This window comes from Bombina bombina, chromosome 2 (assembly GCF_027579735.1).
Source record: "Bombina bombina isolate aBomBom1 chromosome 2, aBomBom1.pri, whole genome shotgun sequence".
Classification (NCBI taxonomy): domain Eukaryota; kingdom Metazoa; phylum Chordata; class Amphibia; order Anura; family Bombinatoridae; genus Bombina; species Bombina bombina.
The window spans coordinates 164583375-164604420 of NC_069500.1; the positions used below are offsets into that span (position 1 = coordinate 164583375).

A 21046-nucleotide genomic window follows, 5' to 3' on the forward strand; every position below is an offset into this window, starting at 1 on the left:
TTTGTCTGGGGGGGGCTTATATCCTTCTTTCGGAAATGTGGTCCCTATCTTAGGGCTTCTGCTGTCTTCAGGAGGTTGGGACAGGCGGGTTAACCTATTTCGGAGAGAGGTACCCTCTCTGGGTTGTTCTGTCCATTTGGAGAGTTGCTGGCTCTGCCTTGAGTCTATGTTGAGCCTTTAGCTAGATCTCTAGGTCTATGGCCTTGTAGATGGTCTCCATGTGGTGTTTCGGGTTGGCTTCCAAGCACTGTTGAGATGGTGTTTTTCTGGTACCCTGGTTTAAGACCTACCGATGCTTGGGCTGGCCCAGCTGGAGGTATGTCCTGAGATCTGTTGTTCTTCTCGGATCTTGGGGGTGCATTGGTTCTTGTTGAGGTTCTGGGCTCTCCTTTTATTTTCGACACCTATGTGTAGGTCTGCCGGTTCGGTTGCCTAGTGTGTACCTTCTGTAGTGGAGGTTTAGCACTCTACATTTTGGTAGCCGTTTCTAGCAAGACTTTCTCTGTGTCATCATGAGGATGGCTGCATGTTCTTGACTCAGGTGTTTACCTTTGTCTTGGTCTGCTGCATGTAATTTTGCCTGAAAACTTCAGTGTCCTGAGTTCGGAGGATGTTGGTCTCCGTTTTCAGTTGTCCCTAGGCGCTGGTTGACTTGCTGCCTGGCAAGTGAGGGGTTGCTCTTTGAAACCAGCTGCAGCTGTTTGCGCCTTGATCGTGTGTTAGCTAGCTGTTCCAATCCTTTGCAGGATATTGGGAGAAAATTTTCTCTGTTCTGCTACCTAGTTCTAAACCTTGTGGTTTCTATTTGGATTGGGTGTTGCCTCCCCTTGTTGTCAGGACCTATTTAGGTCTTGTGAGCTGGGTTCAATTTGGGGGTTTTCCTCTTCTGGCATTATGGTAACCTTCCGGTTTCCATTTGGTTCTTCCTTGCCTTATTCCTTTGGGAGTTCGGCTGGGGTTCCCTTAGCTAGTAAGGGGTGTGTGGGGGACCGACTGTTGGGCAATGGTGTCTCCCAGAGGACTGTTGGCTCAATTGAGTCTGATGTTGTGGTCTCTAGCTAGGCTTCCAGGCTATCTGCTTGTAAGTGTCCTTGGAGCCTTTTCCCTTCCTGTTTTTCAAGGCTTCGGACGAAGCAGGGTTTGTTTTTTTTTGGTAAGCGGTTTAAGGCCTAGTGCCATCAAAATGGGCCGCCTATTGTACCCTCCTGTTTTGGCAATTAGTGTCCTCTATAGCTTGGGTATTGTTTTCCCAAAAGTAATGAATGCAGCTGTGGACTCTTTCCATTTAGGAAGAAAAACATAAATTATGCTTACCTGATAATTTTCTTTTATTCCGTTGGAAAGACTCCACAGCTCCCCACCTGTCTTTGTTCTTTTTATGTGTGGCGTCTTGTTTTTTATTCTTCTGGCACCTTTTCACCCTGATACTTCTTCTACTGTTCCTTGTTCCTCTACAGAATGACTGGGAGATGAGGGAAGTGGGAGGAGTATTTAAGCCTTTGGCAGGGGTGTCTTTGCCTCCTCCTGATGGCCAGGTTCTTATTTCCCAAAAGTAATGAATGCAGCTGTGGACTCTCTCCATCGGAAAACAATAAAATTATCAGGTAAACATAATTTATGTTTTTGCAGTCCACTCAGAAGAGCTATGTAGCTCACTTCAGGATCAACAGAGACATGGTCTTCATAGTATACTTTATCTACTAGAGGATTTATGAGTTTCTTCCTCAGGACATGATGCCTAAAGGGAAATTTTGATTTTAATAACCATTTTCATTCCTTAGTCAGTCTAGGTACCTATAATTTTCCTCCTTTTCACTAAATTACAGGCCAGATTTTCGAGATTACCTGGGGTGAAAGTAGGTAAAATAATCATGTTTACTTATCAGCTGATTATTTCACATGTGCTCCAGTTCAGATATCCTCAAAATCTAGCCTGTTAGGGAGGCCTGAAGACAAATTCTAGACAAACCTTTTCTATTTGTGGCTCTTCTTTGGGACTTACTGTAGCTCCCAGATTTTTGCACAGGTTCTGGTAACTTCTTTGTTGGCCTCAGGATATTTCTTGGTTCCATTTAGTTTTGAGTTTTATTTTTTAGAGTCCTTGTAGACTATACCATGCGACTTGCTTTTACGGATCAATGCAGGTCCAATTTTCTGGCCTTATCAATTTGGCTTGCTAATTGCTTTAAAATGAAAATATAATTCTTAGTAATCCTTTTAGACTGCTCATTTGTGGTTTGTTCTCCACTCCTGTCTTCTGGAGGTATATTTTATTTGTCTTTTTGGACAATATTTTCTACTGATGCCAGTCTCTTGGGTTGGGGTTCATTCTGGGATTTGAGGAAAGCACAGTGAGTTGGTTTCCTCAGTAAGCAAGGTTACAGTTTAATATCTTCGTACTTTGGCCACTCTTCTTCTCAGACTTGGCCTTTTTTCTCAAAGGAGATACTTGTCCCTGTTTTTCAAGTCAGTCAAAATCACTGATTTGTCATATTTTTATTTTCAGAATGGATTTTCTACTTTCCTTACCAATAATGGAAGTCACTTGAATTTGACTTGATCTGAATTATGTACTCTTCTGCATTAAAACTTTTAGAGTGAATTTTTGTGAGGCGGATGCTTCAGTTTACTATTGCTTCTTCTGGGAAAAGGGTTTCTTCTTCAAATGGTTTATACCAGTTTGTGATTCCATGACTTGGTTCACATTTAGACCTTATAGTCTTTTGTTTAATCCTCTCTATTCCAGGTGCTTAGCCAGAACTAGGGTTAGTTAATCTCAGTTTCTGAAGCTTTCTACAGCTATTTCCTATTTTATCAGTTTTAATTTTTGTTCTTTATCCTTCAGTATCCTCTTTTTTTTTTTTTTTTTTTTATCTCAGGCCTATCAGTTTAATGGCAACAATAGTTGGGACTTTTTTTTAGGATAGGAAGCCTGTAACAAGTTACTTTTATCACTAGTTTTGATTTTTTTTCTCTTATTTTAACATGGTTTTTTTAGAAGTTAGGATTTTTTTCAATTCTTAGACAATTTACCTTCAAGTTTCTTATAAAGTCTCTGACATTCAGATATTTTTTCTAGATCCAGTGAGTTATTTTAATAGTTAAGAGATGTTCTCTTCCTGAGAACCTTATTGGTTTTTTAAACTCTTTTGAGATTATGAATGGGTTTAATATTCATCTTATTTGTCTTTTATTTGTATTTTTTTTCCGTTAGGACATTGTAGTTCACATTCTTTGTCCTTTAATGAGCATTTAAAATTTATTGTCATCCTACATAGTATTTAAAAATTAATTTGTCCACGTATGAGTCAGGGCACTACATTTGTTTCTTTAGCTTCCTAGTATTTAAATATGGCTTTACTAGTACTAAAGCCTGTTCACATGGGCCATTTTTTGCAGGGTACAGCGGTCCCACCCCTTGCGCTCTCTCCCTCCCACTCTCTTTTGCTCTCTCTCTCCCCCCTCTCTTTTGCGCTCTCTCCCCCTCTCTTTTGTGCTCTCTCTCTCCCCCCTCTCTTTTGCGTTCTCTCTCCCCCCTCTTTTGCGCTCTCTCTCTCTCCCCCCTCTTTTGCGCTCTCTCTCCTCCTTTTGCGCTCTCTCCCCCTCTCTTTTGCTCTCTCTCCCCCTCTCTTTTGCGCTTTCTTTCCCCCTCTCTTTTGAGCTCTCTCTCTCCACCTCTCTTTTGAGCTCTCTCTCTCCCCCCTCTCTTTTGAGCTCTCTCTCTCCCCCTCTATTTTGAGCTCTCTCTCTCCCCTTCTCTTTTGAGCTCTCTCTCTCTCCCCCTCTCTTTTGAGCTCTCTCTCTCTCCCCCTCTCTTTTGAGCTCTCTCTCTCCCCCTCTCTTTTGCACTCTCTCTCTCCCCCCCCTCTTTTGCGCTCTCTCTTTCCCCCCCTCTTTTGCGCTCTCTCTCCCTCTCTTTTTGCGCTCTCTCTCCCCCTCTCTTTTGTGCTCTCTCTCTCACCCCTCTCTTTTGCGCTCTCTCTCACCCCTCTCTTTTGCGCTCTCTCTCTCACCCCTCTCTTTTGCGCTCTCCTCCTCCCCCCTCTCTTTTGCGCTCTCTCTCCCCCCCTCTCTTTTTTGCGCTCTCTCTCTCCCCCCCTCTCTTTTTTGCGCTCTCTCCCTCTCTTGTGCTCTCTTTATCTCCCCTCTTGATCTATCTCTCCCCTCTCTTTGGCGCTCTCTCTCTCCCCCCTCTCTTTTGCGCTCTCTCTCCCCTCTCTTTTGAGCTCTCTCCCCCTCTCTTTTGAGCTCTCTCTCCTCCCTCTCTTTTGCGCTCTCTCTCTCCCCCCCCCTCTTTTGCGCTCTCTCTCTCCCCCATCTTTTGCGCTCTCCCCCCCCCTCTTTTGCGCTCTCTCTCCCCTCTCTTTTGCGCTCTCTCTCTCCCCCTCTCTTTTGTGCTCTCTCTCTCACCCCTCTCTTTTGCGCTCTCTCTCTCACCCTTCTCTTTTGTGCTCTCTCTCTCACCCCTCTCTTTTGCGTGCTCTCTCTCTCCCCTCTCTCTCTCTCTCCTCCCCCCTCTCTCTCTCTTCCCCCCTCTCTTTTGTTCTCTCTCTCCCCTTTCTTTTGCTCTCCCTCCCCCTCTCTTTTGCTGTCTCTCTCCCTCTTTATCTCCCCTCTTGATCTCTCTCGCCCCTCTTGATCTATCTCTCTCCTCCCCCCTCTCTCTCTCTTTCCCCCCTCCCCCCTCTCTCTCTTTTCCCCCCTCCCCCCTCTCTCTCTTTTCCCCTCCTCTCTCTCTCTTTCCCCCTCTCTTTTGATCTCTCTCTCCCCTTTCTTTTGCTCTCTCTCCCCCTCTCTTTTGCTGTCTCTCTCCTTCTCTTGTGCTCTCTTTATCTCCTCTCTTTATCTCCCCTCTTGATCTCTCTCTCCCCTCTTGATCTCTCTTTCACCTTTCTTATCTTTTCCCTACCCCCTCTCTCCCCTCTTTTGAGCTGTTTTGAGCTCTCAGTCTGCATGGACTTTCACAGGCAGCCTGGCCCCGCCCCTTCACACTCGGCCACGCCCCTTCACGGGACTTCACGCTCGGTCACGCCACCTTCATGCTCGACCACGCCCCCATCCACACTCGGCCATGCCCACTTCTGCTCGAACTGCAGACACTTAGGGATTGTAAGGCCAGGTGTGTTTGTCCTCGTGTTGTCTCTACTGCGCATGACAACTTCGGACAAACACACTTGGCCTTTTATAGTATAGGATTGGAAGCAGGACATTTTACTGTCCATTCTACTAGATTATTTCCTCTATTATGTAGATTGCACAGCAGCAACTTGGTCTTCTTTACTCTCTCTTTTCTTTTAATATAGTTTTTTCGGAAGAATACTACTATCCTAGTGGCTGGTAAATGGGTGCCTGTCTTAATTTTTTCCCCTCCACAACTTAGGTATTAGATCCCACAGGTAATTGTTTGTGGACTCTCACCACCTTATGAAAGAAAACAAAATGTATGCTTACCTGATGATTGATTAATTTATTTCATGGTGGTGAAAGTCCACACAACCTGTTCTATTATATTTCTTCAATTGGACACAGTTTTAGGGGCCGATTTATCAAGCTCCGTATGGAGTTTGATGCTTCCTATTTCCGCACGAGCCTTGAGGCTCACCGGAAACAGAAGTTATGAAGCAGCGGTCTAAAGACCTGCTGCTCCATAACTTGTCCGCCTCCTCTGAGGCCGCGGACAGAAATCAACCCGATCGAATACGTTCATGTTGATTGACACCCCCTGCCAGCGGCTGATTGGCCGCGAATCTGCAGGGGGTGGCATTGCACCAGCAGTTCACAAGAACTGCTGGTGCAATGATAAATGCCGACAGCGTATTCTGTCGCCATTTATCGATGTGCAGCGGACATGATATGCTACATTGTATCATATCCGCTCGCACTATGATAAATATACCCCATAGTATACACCTCATTTTCCCTGCTTGTCCTTTCCTACTTCTCTAATGTTCTCCTTGTCTTGGTTTTTGTTAAGACTGGGATACCAGAGAGGTGAGAGGGATTAAAAGCTTGCATAATGTTGGTTATCTTTGCCTCCTCCTAGGGGCCAGGAGTTGAATTCCCACAAGTAATGGCTCATGGACTCTCACAACCATGAAAGAAATATAGGTTTATTCTATTATTGACAATAATAATTTCATACATTTTTTTATTTTAGGTACAATACAAATTAGTTACTGTATTTAAAAATATTCTTACATTTATTTGCCATACTTAAAGCAACATGAATCCCCACATTTTTATTTCATGATTCAGATAGATCACACAGCTTTAAACAACTTTCCCATTTATATCTATTATCTAATTTGCTTCATTTTCTTGGTATCCTTTGTTGAAGGAGCAGCAATGCGCTACTGGGAGCTAACTGTTCAGGTGAGCCAATGAGAAGAGTCATATATGTGCAGCTACCAATCAGCAGCTCGCTCCCAGTAATGCATTGCTGCTCCTAAGCCTACCTATGTATGCTTTTCAACAAAGGATACCTAGAGTACAAAGCATCTTTAGTTAATACAAGTAAACCGGAAAGTTGTTGTATGCTCTCTCTGAATCATGAAATAAAAATGCTGTGTTTCATGTTCCTTTTAAAGGAACTATTTATTTTTTGATCAGCAATTATTAGCAGCATTGTTCTGCAGGACTAGGGCACATCCATTGAAAGGTCTATGGAATGTTGTTTATCTCTTTCTGCTGTGGCCAATAAGGGACAAGCTCAGCCATTCGCTGTGCAGGAATTTAAGGGTCCTGAATTCTTGCAATTCACTCCCTCGGGTTTTCAGACTTAATTACAGGGGTGCAAAATAATGAACGGGAATATAATTGTTTTGTAATCATGCATAATTACACATTTTATTGGAATGCATTGTTGAGTTTAATGTCTTTTAAATTTACATATTTTGAAATAAGAAAAATCCCATTTGACTTGAATTTTCCATGAAGATCATTTTTATTTTAAAAGCAGCAATTTAAGCCAAAATAATTGTAAATCCATATGTTAAAACGGGCAGTTTATCCTATATTTTCCTCTACTTTATTTTATCTGCTGAAGTGTATTAAAATAGCTCATTTTACTTTAGTTCTGCATTTGAAATAGCTAATTTTCCCTGTGGTATCCCTACCTATGCTGAGAGTTTACCTGGGTAAACATAGCCAACAGAAGAAATTACACTCCCAGCAAAAGGTAGAAGAGATAATATAAAGAAGCATGTGTGTGTACAAAAAAGTGATAAACTAAGGAAATCTGATTTACTTGCAAGCTCAGCCTATTTTAATGGGTTGTGGTTTCAAAGAACAAAGGTTGTTTCAAATACAAAAGTAAACCTTAAAGAGCAATTTTTCATACATATACTCTGTCTTTACCTTAATGTGTTTTCAATGACTTGTTATACCAGCTGCAATTTGTTGTATAAAATGCATGTCATTTGTTTACATTACAGATGATAGTAGCCTTCTGAACCTAACAAATTATCCACTTGTAAGAAGAAGGAAGAGGAGATTCTTTGGACTGTGCTGCCTCATCTCAAGCTAAAAACTTTAAAAAGCCATTTTTTTTGCTGTGAATACAATATTATTTGACCTTTGCAGTCATAAATTGTATGGAGGTTGGTTTTTCATGATGTTTTCAGTGTTGCCTAAACTGCCTCATTGCAATTCTTCCTTTGTTTCAAGGCTAAAGGGCCATGGAACTCACATGTTTTTCTTTCATGATTTAGAAAGAGCATACAATTTTAAACAACTTTCTAATTTACGTCTATTATCTAATTTGTGTCATTCTCTTGATATCCTCTGTTGTAAAGCATATCTAAATAGGCTCAGTAGCAGCTGATTGGTGGCTGCACATAGATGCCTTGTATGATTGACTTGTGCATTGCTATTTGTTCAACAAAGAATATCTAAAGAATGAAGCAAATTAGATAAAAGAAGCAAATTGGAAATTTGTTTAAAATTGTATTCTCAATCGGAATCATAAATAAAAATAATTGGGTTTCATTTCCTTTTAATGCTATCACTGTAAAAGAAAAGAGAGAGAAAGAGTTGAAAGTAAACATGTTTTATTAACATTGTAATGATATATAGCATGTTATAAATACAACTATCAGTGACTTGCTGTAAAGGTTCTAATAGATATCTACAAAAGCACTTCTTACGTGCACAGTGCGTTAAATAAATATGCAAGATGCTTTGCTCTATGTGTGTATTGTACTAAAGGAAAGCATTATTATTATCAGCCATTTACCATGGAGGTTATATATGAAAGTATGTGATTTCGCTGCTGAACCAATCACATTCTATTTTGCATTTCTCTTGTAACAATCATACTTAGTCTTCCACAATGCACCAGGATTTTTTCCAAGACCTCAACCAAATTTATATCCTATATACCAGATTATGATAAAGTATATATGGCTTGTAAATATGTTGTAACCATGATGAAAATCAGTATTTTTCTTTGAATCCAATGGTGTGATTTTCACAATTTTGAACTATATATGAATATAGTAAACTAAATTCTCTTTAGATCTATAGATATATCCTCCTTGACCGTATGGAAATTCTCATATATTGTTGTCATAGAAAGTTGAAGCATGGTGTCTACACATTGACATAGTGTTAAATCGTATAGGGCATGCTGGATTTAGCTCATATTGTAAAATACTCTACATTTTACATTGTTAATAATAAACCTTTTTTTAACAAACTGTGTGAATTTGCTTTATTACAATAAATGAATATCTTAAACCTAACTGGATGGGCATGGTAGCCACCATTAGCCCTGGTATCTTCAAATCAGCTACTCACCAGGTAAAAGTCAGACGTTGATAAAATCTTTAAATCTGAATTTTCATGTAAATGGACGATATTTTGGATGAATACATTTTAGGAATTGTTGCCATAGGAGTTACTTCATTCATGATTGAATAATAATTTTTAGATACCGATTGGTCTAGTTAGAAAATCAGCTTGTTTAATCGTTACTTATTTAATTTGATGTATACTATTTTTAGGTTGTCTGAAATACTAATTCCATATGCTAAATAGATATGAATGTTCACCATTTTCTCCGTATCAACAGGCTTAACAAGTAATTGTTGCTAATGATACTATTTACTAACAAAACTAATTATGTTTGACCTGGAAAGTAAGACCTACAAAGTATCGGAAGGACATGCTGATGACAGAGCGGCAATAAGGTGGTAAAATTTTGTGGAAGATCCATACTTCCCAATATTTCAAAAGAGAAACCGCCCCCCCCCCCACGGCAAAAAAAATAAATGTGGTGGGCAGGAGCAGGGATTTGGCTTTAAAAAAATCATAAGACCAAAGTAATATAAATAAAATTCTAAATAAAGTCATATATTTTAATACACTTAGGCCTAGATTTGGAGTTTGGCGTTAGCCGTGAAAACCAGCGTTAGAGGCTCCTAACGCTGGTTTTAGGCTAACTCTGGTATTTGGAGTCACTCAAAAAAGGGTCTAACGCTCACTTTTCAGCCGTGACTTTTCCATACCGCAGATCCCCTTACGTAAATTGCGTATCCTATCTTTTCAATGGGATTTTTCTAACTCCGGTATTTAGAGTCGTGGCTGAAGTGAGCGTTAGAAATCTAACGACAAAACTCCAGCCGCAGGAAAAAAGTCAGTAGTTAAGAGCTTTCTGGGCTAACGCTGGTTCATAAAGCTCTTAACTACTGTACTCTAAATTACACTAACACCCTTAAACTACCTATGTACCCTAAACCGAGGGCCCCCCCACATCGCCGCCACTCGATTACATTTTTTTAACCCCTAATCTGCCGACCCGCCAACTACGTTATCCTTATGTACCCCTAATCTGCTGCCCCTAACACCGCCGACCCCTATATTATATTTAGTAACCCCTAACCTGCCCCCCACAACGTCGCCGCCAGCGACCTACACCTTATTAACCCCTAATCTGCCGACCGCAAAGCGCCGCCACCTTCGTTATCCTTATGTACCCCTAATCTGCTGCCCCTAACACCGCCGACCCCCTATATTATAATTTATTAACCCCCTAATCTGCCTCCCACAACGTCGCCTCCACCTGCCTACACTTATTAACCCCTAATCTGCCGGCGGACCTGAGCGCTACTATAATAAAGTTATTAACCCCTAATCCGCCTCACTAACCCTATAATAAATAGTATTAACCCCTAATCTGCCCTCCCTAACATCGCCGACACCTAACTTCAATTATTAACCCCTAATCTGCCGACCGGAGATCACCGCTATTCTAATAAATGTATTAACCCCTAAAGCTAAGTCTAACACTAACACCCCCCTAAGTTAAATATAATTTACATCTAACTAAATTAATTAACTCTTATTAAATAAATTATTCCTATTTAAAGCTAAATACTTACCTGTAAAATAAATCTAATATAGCTACAATATAAATTATATTACATTGTAGCTACTTTAGATTAATATTTATTTTACAGGCAACTTTGTAATTATTTTTAACCAGGTACAATAGCTATTAAATAGTTAAGAACATATTTAATAGTTACCTAATTAAAATAATTACAAAATTACCTGTCAAATAAATCCTAACCTAAGTTACAATTAAACCTAACACTATACTATCATTAAATTAATTAAATAAAATACCTACAATTACCTACAATTAAACATAACACTACACTATCAATACATTAATTAAATACAATACCTACAAATAACTACAATGAAATAAACTAACTAAAGTACAAAAAATAAAAAAGAACTAAGTTACAAAAAATAAAAAAATATCTACAAACATAAGAAAATATTACAACAATTTTAAACTAATTACACCTACTCTAAGCCCCCCTAAATAAAACAACAAAGCCCCCCAAAATAAAAAAATGCCCTACCCCTATTCTAAATTACTAAAGTTAAAAGCTCTTTTACCTTACCAGCCCTGAGCAGGGCCCTTTGCGGGGCATGCCCCAAGATGTTCAGCTCTTTTGCCTGTAAAAAAAAACATACAATACCCCCCCCCCCAACATTACAACCCACTACCCACATACCCCTAATCTAACCCAAACCCCCCTTAAATAAACCTAACACTAAGCCCCTGAAGATCTTCCTACCTTGTCTTCACCATACCAGGTTCACCGATCGGTCCTGAAGAGCTCCTCCGATGTCCTGATCCAAGCCCAAGTGGGGGGCTGAAGATGTCCATGATCGGTAGAAGTCTTCATCCAAGCGGGGCAGAAGAGGTCTTCCATCCGATTGAAGTCTTCATCCAAGCGGGGCAGAAGAGGTCTTCCATCCGATTGAAGTCTTCATCCAGGCGGCATCTTCTATCGACATCCATCTGGAACGGAGCGGCAGCATCCTGAAGACCTCCGACGCGGAACATCCATCCTGGGCCGACGACTGAACGACGAATGACGGTTCCTTTAAATGACGTCATCCAAGATGGCGTCCCTCGAATTCCGATTGGCTGATAGGATTCTATCAGCCAATCGGAATTAAGGTAGGAATATTCTGATTGGCTGATGGAATCAGCCAATCAGATTTAGCTCGCATTCTATTGGCTGATCGGAACAGCAATAGAATGCGAGCTCAAGCTGATTGGCTGATTGGATCAGCCAATCGGATTAAAACTGATTCTGATTGGCTGATTCCATCAGCCAATCAGAATATTCCTACCTTAATTCCGATTGGCTGATAGAATCCTATCAGCCAATCGGAATTCGAGGGACGCCATCTTGGATGACATCATTTAAAGGAACCGTCATTCGTCGTTCAGTCGTCGGCCAGGATGGATGTTCCGCGTCGGAGGTCTTCAGGATGCTGCCGCTCAGTTCCAGATGGATGTCGATAGAAGATGCCGCCTGGATGAAGAACTTCAATCGGATGGAAGACCTCTTCTGCCCCGCTTGGATGAAGACTTCAATCGGATGGAAGACCTCTCTCTGCCCCGCTTGGATGAAGACTTCTACCGGATCATGGACATCTTCAGCCCCCCGCTTGGGCTTGGATCAGGACATCGGAGGAGCTCTTCAGGACCGATCGGTGAACCTGGTATGGTGAAGACAAGGTAGGAAGATCTTCAGGGGCTTAGTGTTAGGTTTATTTAAGGGGGGTTTGGGTTAGATTAGGGGTATGTGGGTGGTGGGTTGTAATGTTGGGGGGGGTATTGTATGTTTTTTTTACAGGCAAAAGAGCTGAACTTCTTGGGGCATGCCCCGCAAAGGGCCCTGTTGAGGGCTGGTAAGGTAAAAGAGCTTTTAACTTTAGTAATTTAGAATAGGGTAGGGCATTTTTTTATTTTGGGGGGCTTTGTTGTTTTATTAGGGGGCTTAGAGTAGGTGTAATTAGTTTAAAATTGTTGTAATATTTTTCTTATGTTTGTAGATATTTTTTTATTTTTTGTAACTTAGTTTCTTTTTATTTTTTGTACTTTAGTTAGTTTATTTCATTGTAGTTATTTGTAGGTATTGTATTTAATTAATGTATTGATAGTGTAGTGTTAGGTTTAATTGTAGGTATTTTATTTAATTAATTTAATGATAGTATAGTGTTAGGTTTAATTGTAACTTAGGTTAGGATTTATTTGACAGGTAATTTTGTAATTATTTCAACTAGGTAACTATTAAATAGTTCTTAACTATTTAATAGCTATTGTACCTGGTTAAAATAATTACAAAGTTGCCTGTAAAATAAATATTAATCCTAAAATAGCTGCAATGTAATTATAATTTATATTGTAGCTATATTAGGATTTATTTTACAGGTAAGTATTTAGCTTTAACTAGGAATAATTTATTTAATAAGAGTTAATTAATTTCGTTAGATGTAAATTATATTTAACTTAGGGGGGTGTTAGTGTTAGGGTTAGACTTAGCTTTAGGGGTTAATACATTTATTAGAATAGCGGTGATCTCCGGTCGGCAGATTAGGGGTTAATAATTGAAGTTAGGTGTCGGCGATGTTAGGGAGGGCAGAATTAGGGTTAATACTATTTATTATGGGTTAGTGAGGAGGATTAGGGGTTAATAACTTTATTATAGTAGCGCTCAGGTCCGCTCGGCAGATTAGGGGTTAATAAGTGTAGGCAGGTGGAGGCTACGTTGTGGGGGGCAGATTAGGGGTTAATAAATATAATATAGGGGTCGGCGATGTTAGGGCAGCAGATTAGGGGTACATAGGGATAATGTAAGTAGCGACGGTGTCCGGAGCGGTAGATTAGGGGTTAATAATAATATGCAGGGGTCAGCGATAGCGGGGGCGGCAGAATAGGGGTTAATAAGTGTAAGGTTAGGGGTGTTTAGACTCGGGGTACATGTTAGAGTGTTAGGTGCAGACGTAGGAAGTGTTTACGCATAGCAAACAATGGGGCTGCGTTAGGAGCTGAACGCGGCTTTTTTTGCAGGTGTTAGGGTTTTTTTCAGCTCAAACAGCCCCATTGTTTCCTATGGGGGAATCGTGCACAAGCACGTTTTTGAGGCTGGCCGCTTGCGTAAGCAACTCTGGTATCGAGAGTTGAAGCTGCGTTAAATATTCTCTACGCTCCTTTTTTGGAGCCTAACGCAGCCTTTATGTGGACTCTCAATACCAGAGTTATTTTTATGGTGCGGCCAGAAAAAAGCCGGCATTAGCTACGCGGGTCCTTACCGACAAAACTCCAAATCTAGGCCTTAGGCAGCAAATCAAACACAAGCTCAAACCACTGGTAAAGCTGTGTGAGCTCTGTATTTAATTAGCCTTTGCAGAGACAGTGCTAAATATTTTTATCTTAATTGGACATTTAATAATAGATTCTTTAAAACTACTCTTTGCTTTCCCCATTAATATTCTAGATTCTGGCCTTTAAATTCAGCAAAAATGCAGAGTAGCACACTACATAGCATACACTTACACATGCAGATACACACACACTACATAGCTTACACTTACACATGCAGATACACACACACTACATAGCTTACACTTATACATGCAGATACACACACACTACATAGCATACACTTACACATGCAGATGCCTTTATGTGGACTCTCAATACCAGAGTTATTTTTATGGTGCGGCCAGAAAAAAGCCGGCATTAGCTACGCGGGTCCTTACCGACAAAACTCCAAATCTAGGCCTTAGGCAGCAAATCAAACACAAGCTCAAACCACTGGTAAAGCTGTGTGAGCTCTGTATTTAATTAGCCTTTGCAGAGACAGTGCTAAATATTTTTATCTTAATTGGACATTTAATAATAGATTCTTTAAAACTACTCTTTGCTTTCCCCATTAATATTCTAGATTCTGGCCTTTAAATTCAGCAAAAATGCAGAGTAGCACACTACATAGCATACACTTACACATGCAGATACACACACACTACATAGCATACACTTATACATGCAGATACACACACACTACATAGCATACACTTATACATGCAGATACACACACTACATAGCATACACTTACACATGCAGATACACACACACTACATAGCTTACACTTACACATGCAGATACACACACACCACATAACTTACACTTATACAGGCAGATACACACACACTACATAGCATACACTTACACATGCAGATACACAAACACTACATAGCATACACTTACACATGCAGCTACACACACACTACATAGCATACACTTACACATGCAGATACACACACACTACATAGCATACACTTATACATGCAGATACACACACACTACATAGCATACACTTATACATGCAGATACACACACTACATAGCATACACTTACACATGCAGATACACACACACTACATAGCTTACACTTACACATGCAGATACACACACACCACATAACTTACACTTATACAGGCAGATACACACACACTACATAGCATACACTTACACATGCAGATACACAAACACTACATAGCATACACTTACACATGCAGCTACACACACACTACATAGCATACACTTATACACGCAGATACACACACACTACATAGCTTACACTTATACATGCAGATACACACACACTACATAGCATACACTTACACATGCAGATACACACACACTACATAGCATTCACTTACACATGCAGATACACACACACTGCATAGCTTACACTTATATATGCAGATACACACACACTACAAAGCATACACTTATACATGCAGATACACACACACAAACACTGCATAGCATACTCTTATACAGGCAGATACACACACACACTACACAGCATACACTTATACATTCAGATACACAGACACTACATAGTATACACTTATACGTGCAGATACACAAACACAATACATAGCATACACTTATACATGCAGATACACACTTATACTTACAGATACACACACACACACTACATAGCTTACATTTATACATGCAGACACACACTGCATAGCATACACTTATACATGCAAATACACACTTATACATACAGATACACACACACTACATAGCTTACACTTATACATGCAGATACACACACACACTACATAGCATAAACTTATACATGCAGATACACACACACACACACACACACTACATATCTTACACTTATACATGCAGATATACACACACACACTACATAGCATAAACTTATACATACAGATACACATACACACACTTATAGATACAGATAGACACACACACTACATCATATATGGGTATCTGTAATTCATTGTATGGGGTCCTGGGGTTGGTAAGCACGTTAACTGGCAGTCTGCGGCTGCCACTGTTCGTTTCCCTGGTCTTAGCACTGCTCATCGTATAAAACTGAAGGCATGCTAGTATCATCACCAGGGGTTAGACGTCATCACTACCAGAGGTTAGAGGTCACCATTACCTGAGGTCAGAGGGTATACAGTCTTCTTACTCCTAATTAACCCACACATCATTCCTTTTCCTCAGGGAATCTAACCCTGGAAGAGGAAAAACAGCTGCTTCTGAGTATGGGTCCAATAGAATTAAAAATTCAAAATTTTTTATTTCTTTTTAATGCACGGGGCAATACGGGACAGATGGCTAGCAACCCGGGAGAGACCCCTAAAATCGGGACTGTCCCACGAAAATCAGGACAGTTGGAGGGTATGTTTATATCCCTCTTAAATCATGGAAATCATGAAGTTCGGGTCCATCAACATAGTAGCCAGTGATATCATCTGTTCTTTCTCCTAGCAATATTAGCGGACACCATGAAGCCCCAGAAGGACAGTGTCATCACACAGATTCTGAAAATATTCAAATATTCTATGGATGGTGTGACTAGGTACTGCCATAAAAAGGTTTCACAATCTTTGTTTAATCCAAAGGTATCTAAAAACCAATACCATTTGTGCGTCTCATTGTGTGAATGTATGAATTGTATAAAAAAATATAAAATAAAAATGCACTAAGTTGACTTCTGTATTAGTATTCAAAACGTCATGTGTGATAAATGCATCACCACTTAAAGGTGAAACACAGCACTTAAAGAAATGCAGGAATGCACTGGCCCATAAAACAGACACCCTGACATTACTGTGCCTCAGTGTATTAGATTATGGCCAAAAAAAAAAATTGACTCCTATTACAGAGAATGACAAGCAAGACTGCACTTCCATATGAATCTGTGGCCAAGCACTAAGAACAGAACAAAAATAAAAATAACAGTATTAGGCAGGAAGTGGAGGGATCTTACACTACCTGAGAAATACCACTGTATATCTGTCCATCCCCCCACCCTAGAAGAGAACGATTATTTGTTGGTGGGAGACAAGGTATAATCACGGTTTCATAGCTAAATTCTGAACTTTAATATGAATATTGTGGCAACAAACCATGATCGATATACAGGAGTAAATCAAATAAGCACAAATTAGGGATTGGATTGATGGATTTAAAAAAAAACACACACTGTATGCTGATTTTATTTCCATAGAAGCAATAACAGAGGAACACAACCTGGAATAAAGCAAAACAATGGATATTATAAAAAGGGGGCATTACATGAAGAATGCATGGTTCACCAGTACTTAGCAGAAGCTTTTATCTATAGAAAGGGTAGTTAATGCACCAGCTAGATTTCCTGTACAGGTAGTGAAAAACAAATACGTTAAAATAACTCAAGAAGGACCGGGAAAGGCAGAATGTTATCCTGAAGACAAACTGGAATAAAGGCAGAATAGATGTAGCATATGCTTTTTATATGTTGTCAAAATCTTTCTTTATCAAAGAAAAACAACTTTATTGGGATAATGATAAAGAAAAACTAAACTTATGTTTACCTGATAAATATATTTCTTTCTTGACACATTGAGTCCACGGATCATCATCCATTACTGTTGGGAATATCACTCCTGGCCAGCAGGAGGAGGTAAAGAGCACCACAGCAAAGCTGTTAAGTATCCCTTCCCACAAACCCAAGTCATTCGACCAAGGAAAAGGAGAGAAAGGAAATAACACAAGGTGCAGAAGTGCCTGAGGTTTATATACCAAAAAACTGTCTGAAAAACAGGGCGGGTCCTGGACTCACCGTGTCAAGAAAGAAACAAATTTATCAGGTAAGCATACATTTTGTTTTCTTTCTAATGACACGGTGAGTCCACGTTTAATCATCAATTACTGTTGGGAATCAATACCCAAGCTAGAGGACACAGATGATAAGGGAGGGACAAGACAGGTAACCTAAACAGAAGGCACCACTGCTTGAAGAACCTTTATCCCAAAAGAAGCCTCAGACGAAGCAAAAGTATCAAATTTATAAAATTTAGAAAAGGTATGCAGAGAGGACCAAGTTGCAGCCTTGCAAATTTGTTCCACAGAAGCTTTATTTTTGAAAGCCCAGGAAGAAGAAACAGCCCTCGTGGAGTGAGCCGTGGTTCTCACAGGAGGCTGCTGTCCAGCAGTTTCATAGGCCAAACTAATTATACTCTAGCACAAAGGTTAGGTGTGGTTATCTATCTGCTTTAGGTTTAACAGTATTGCCTGCCTCAACAGTTACTAATTCTCACAGATTAGTAACAATGGGGAAAAAAACAGTGACAAAAGTTGTGAGGTGGCGCCTACGGCTAACTGTTAAATGAATTATGGATAAGAGGCTATTCAACCATATAGGGAAATTTGCAGTAAAATTAATTATTTTAAACTAAAAATGACCTTTACACATTTCATATATATATATATATATATACAAAGATTATATAATTTTATATTTTTAAGAGGCACTGTCAATTCTTAATGATGATTTTTAATTAGTCAACACAATGTATACAAAATAACAATATATATTAAAATGCATGAACGTTCATTAATTTGATTGTAACTCTATAAATTTAATATTCTTTATAAAATATTCATTAAAAAATGTATTATAAGAATGTGTTATAAAAAAGGTTCTTTCAAAAAATTCGACACATTGGCTCAGAAATCGATTTCAAAATTCAGACTGTAAAAATATACAGCTGTGAAAAAATGTCTTATGATGTTACAAAAACTTTTGGCATCTGTTGTTTCAATATTCTACTCTCCTGTTTCCTTCCTTTGAAAAAATGTGTCAATTAATTAAAATTTATGACTAGACACTATGGGGGGTAGTTATCAAGCCGTCAACCTCAAATACGCTGGAATTCCGCAGCGTATTTGTGGCGAGGCTGATTCGCCTTAGAATTTTGTGACGTAAGCTTCAATCCGCCGGACTCTGTCTGACACAGATCGATTCTTACGTCACTACAGTTGTTCCGCACACAAGTTCGGAACAATCTGACTACTTTTGCTAGTTATCAAAAAACTAGCAGGTACGCTCGGCACTTTTCCGGCCCAGCGTACCTGGTTTTCAATCCGCCGCCCTGGAGGCGGCGGATCCCATAGGAATCAATGGGAGTCTGACCATAGCGAAAGTTCATGTTCGCTGCTGCCAGATATCCCATTGATTCCTATGGGAACTGTCTACACCTAACACCCTAACATGAACCCCGAGTCTAAACACCCCTAATCTGTCCCCCCCTACACCGCCACAACTAAATAAAGTTATTACCCCCTAAACCGCCGCTCCCGGAGCCCACCACAACTATAATAAAGTTATTAACCCTAAACCGCCGCTCCGGAGCCCACCGCAAGCTATAATAAATATGTTAACCCCTAAACCGCCGCTCCCGGTCCCCGCCGCAACTATAATATATGTATTAACCCCTAAACCGCCGCTCCCAGACCCCGCCGCCACCTACATTATACCTATTAACCCCTATCCTGACCCCCCATACCGTCGCCACCTATAATAAAGTTATTAACCCCTATCCTGCCGATCCCGGACCTCGCCGCAACTAAATAAATAGTTTAACCCCTAAACCGCCGCTCCCGGACCCCGCCGCAACCTATATTAAACTTATTAACCCCTAATCTGCCCCCCTACACCGTCGCCACCTATAATACATTTATTAACCCCTATCCTGCCCCCCCTACTCCGCTGCCACTGTAATAAAATTATTAACCCCTAAACCTAAGTCTAACCCTAACACCCCCCTAACTTAAATATTAATTAAATAAATCTAAATAATATTTATCTTATTAAATAAATTAATCCTATTTAAAACTAAATACCTTTAAAATAAACCCTAATATAGCTACAATATAAATAATTATTATATTGTAGCTATCTTAGGATTTATTTTTATTTTACAGGCAAATTTCAATTTATTTTAACTAGGTACAATAGCTATTAAATAGTTATTAACTATTTAATAGCTACCTATTAAAATAAAGAGAAATTTACCTGTAAAATAAAAACTAACCTAAGTTACAATTACACCTAACACTACACTATACTTTAATAAATTATTCCTATTTAAAACTAAATACTTACCTGTAAAATAAACCCTAAGATAGCTACAATATAATTAATAATTACATTGTAGCTATTTTAGGATTTATATTTATTTTACAGGTAACAGTATTTATTTTAGCTAGTTAGAATAGTTATTAAATAGTTATTAACTATTTAATAACTACCTAGCTAAAAGAAATACAAAATTACCTGTAAAATAAATCCTAACCTAAGTTACAATTAAACCTAACACTACATTATCATTAAATTAATTAAATAAATTAGCTACAAATAACTACAATTAAATACAATTAAATAAACTAACTAAATTACAAAAAATAAAAAAAGCTAAGTTACAAAAAATAAAAAAATAAGTTACAAACATTTAAAAAATATTACAACAATTTTAAGCTACTTACACCTAATCTAAGCCCCCTAATAAAATAACAAACCCCCCAAAATAAAAAAATTCCCTACCCTATTCTAAATTAAAAAGTTCAAAGCTCTTTTACCTTACCAGCCCTTAAAAGGGCCTTTTGCGTGGCATGCCCCAAAGAAAACAGCTCTTTTGCCTGTAAAAGAAAAATGCAACCCCCCCAACATTAAAACCCACCACCCACATACCCCTAATCTAACTCAAAATCCCCTTAAAAAAACCTAACACTACCCCCCTGAAGATCATCCTACCTTGAGTCGTCTTCACTCAGCCGAGCCACCGATGGAACCGAAGAGGAGATCCGGAGCTGCAGAAGTCATCATCCAAGGGGCGCTGAAGAAATCTTCCATCCGATGAAGTCATCATCCAAGCGGCGCTGAAGAAATCTTCCATCCGGGCGATGTCATCTTCCAAGCGGGGTCTTCAATCTTCATCCATCCGGAGCGGAGCCATCTTCAGACGAGCCGACGCGGAGCCATCCTCTTCTTCCCGACAACTACCGACGAATGGATATTCCTTTAAGGGACGTCATCCAAGATGGCGTCCCTTCAATTCCGATTGGCTTATAGGATTCTATCAGCCAATCGGAATTAAGGTAGGAAAAATCTGATTGGCTGATTGAATCAGACAATCAGATTGAAGTTCAATCCGATTGGCTGATCCAATCAACCAATCAGATTGAGCTTGCATTCTATTTGCAGGCCATAGCTATCACACCTACAGCCTAACGAAGAACGGTACATCTCCTATAAATGGACGCTGCAGCATTATTGAACAAGGGCATATACCACTCGATCCTCCTCTATCTGGATTGCAGCCTTTTGCCTCTAAGACCGAGGAGACAATAATGAATA

At 39.6% G+C, this 21046-nt stretch overlaps 1 protein-coding gene across 1 annotated transcript in view; it reads left to right on the forward strand.

Moving 5' to 3' along the window:
- RGS7BP (regulator of G protein signaling 7 binding protein) overlaps nucleotides 1–7632 on the forward strand; it is a 309940-nt gene extending 302308 nt beyond the window's left edge. The window contains exon 6 of the mRNA XM_053701326.1: nucleotides 7434–7632. Within this exon, the coding sequence (XP_053557301.1) occupies nucleotides 7434–7525 (92 nt within the window). The 3' untranslated portion in view covers nucleotides 7526–7632. The remainder of the gene's footprint in view (nucleotides 1–7433) is intronic.
- Nucleotides 7633–21046: the final 13414 nt, after the last annotated feature.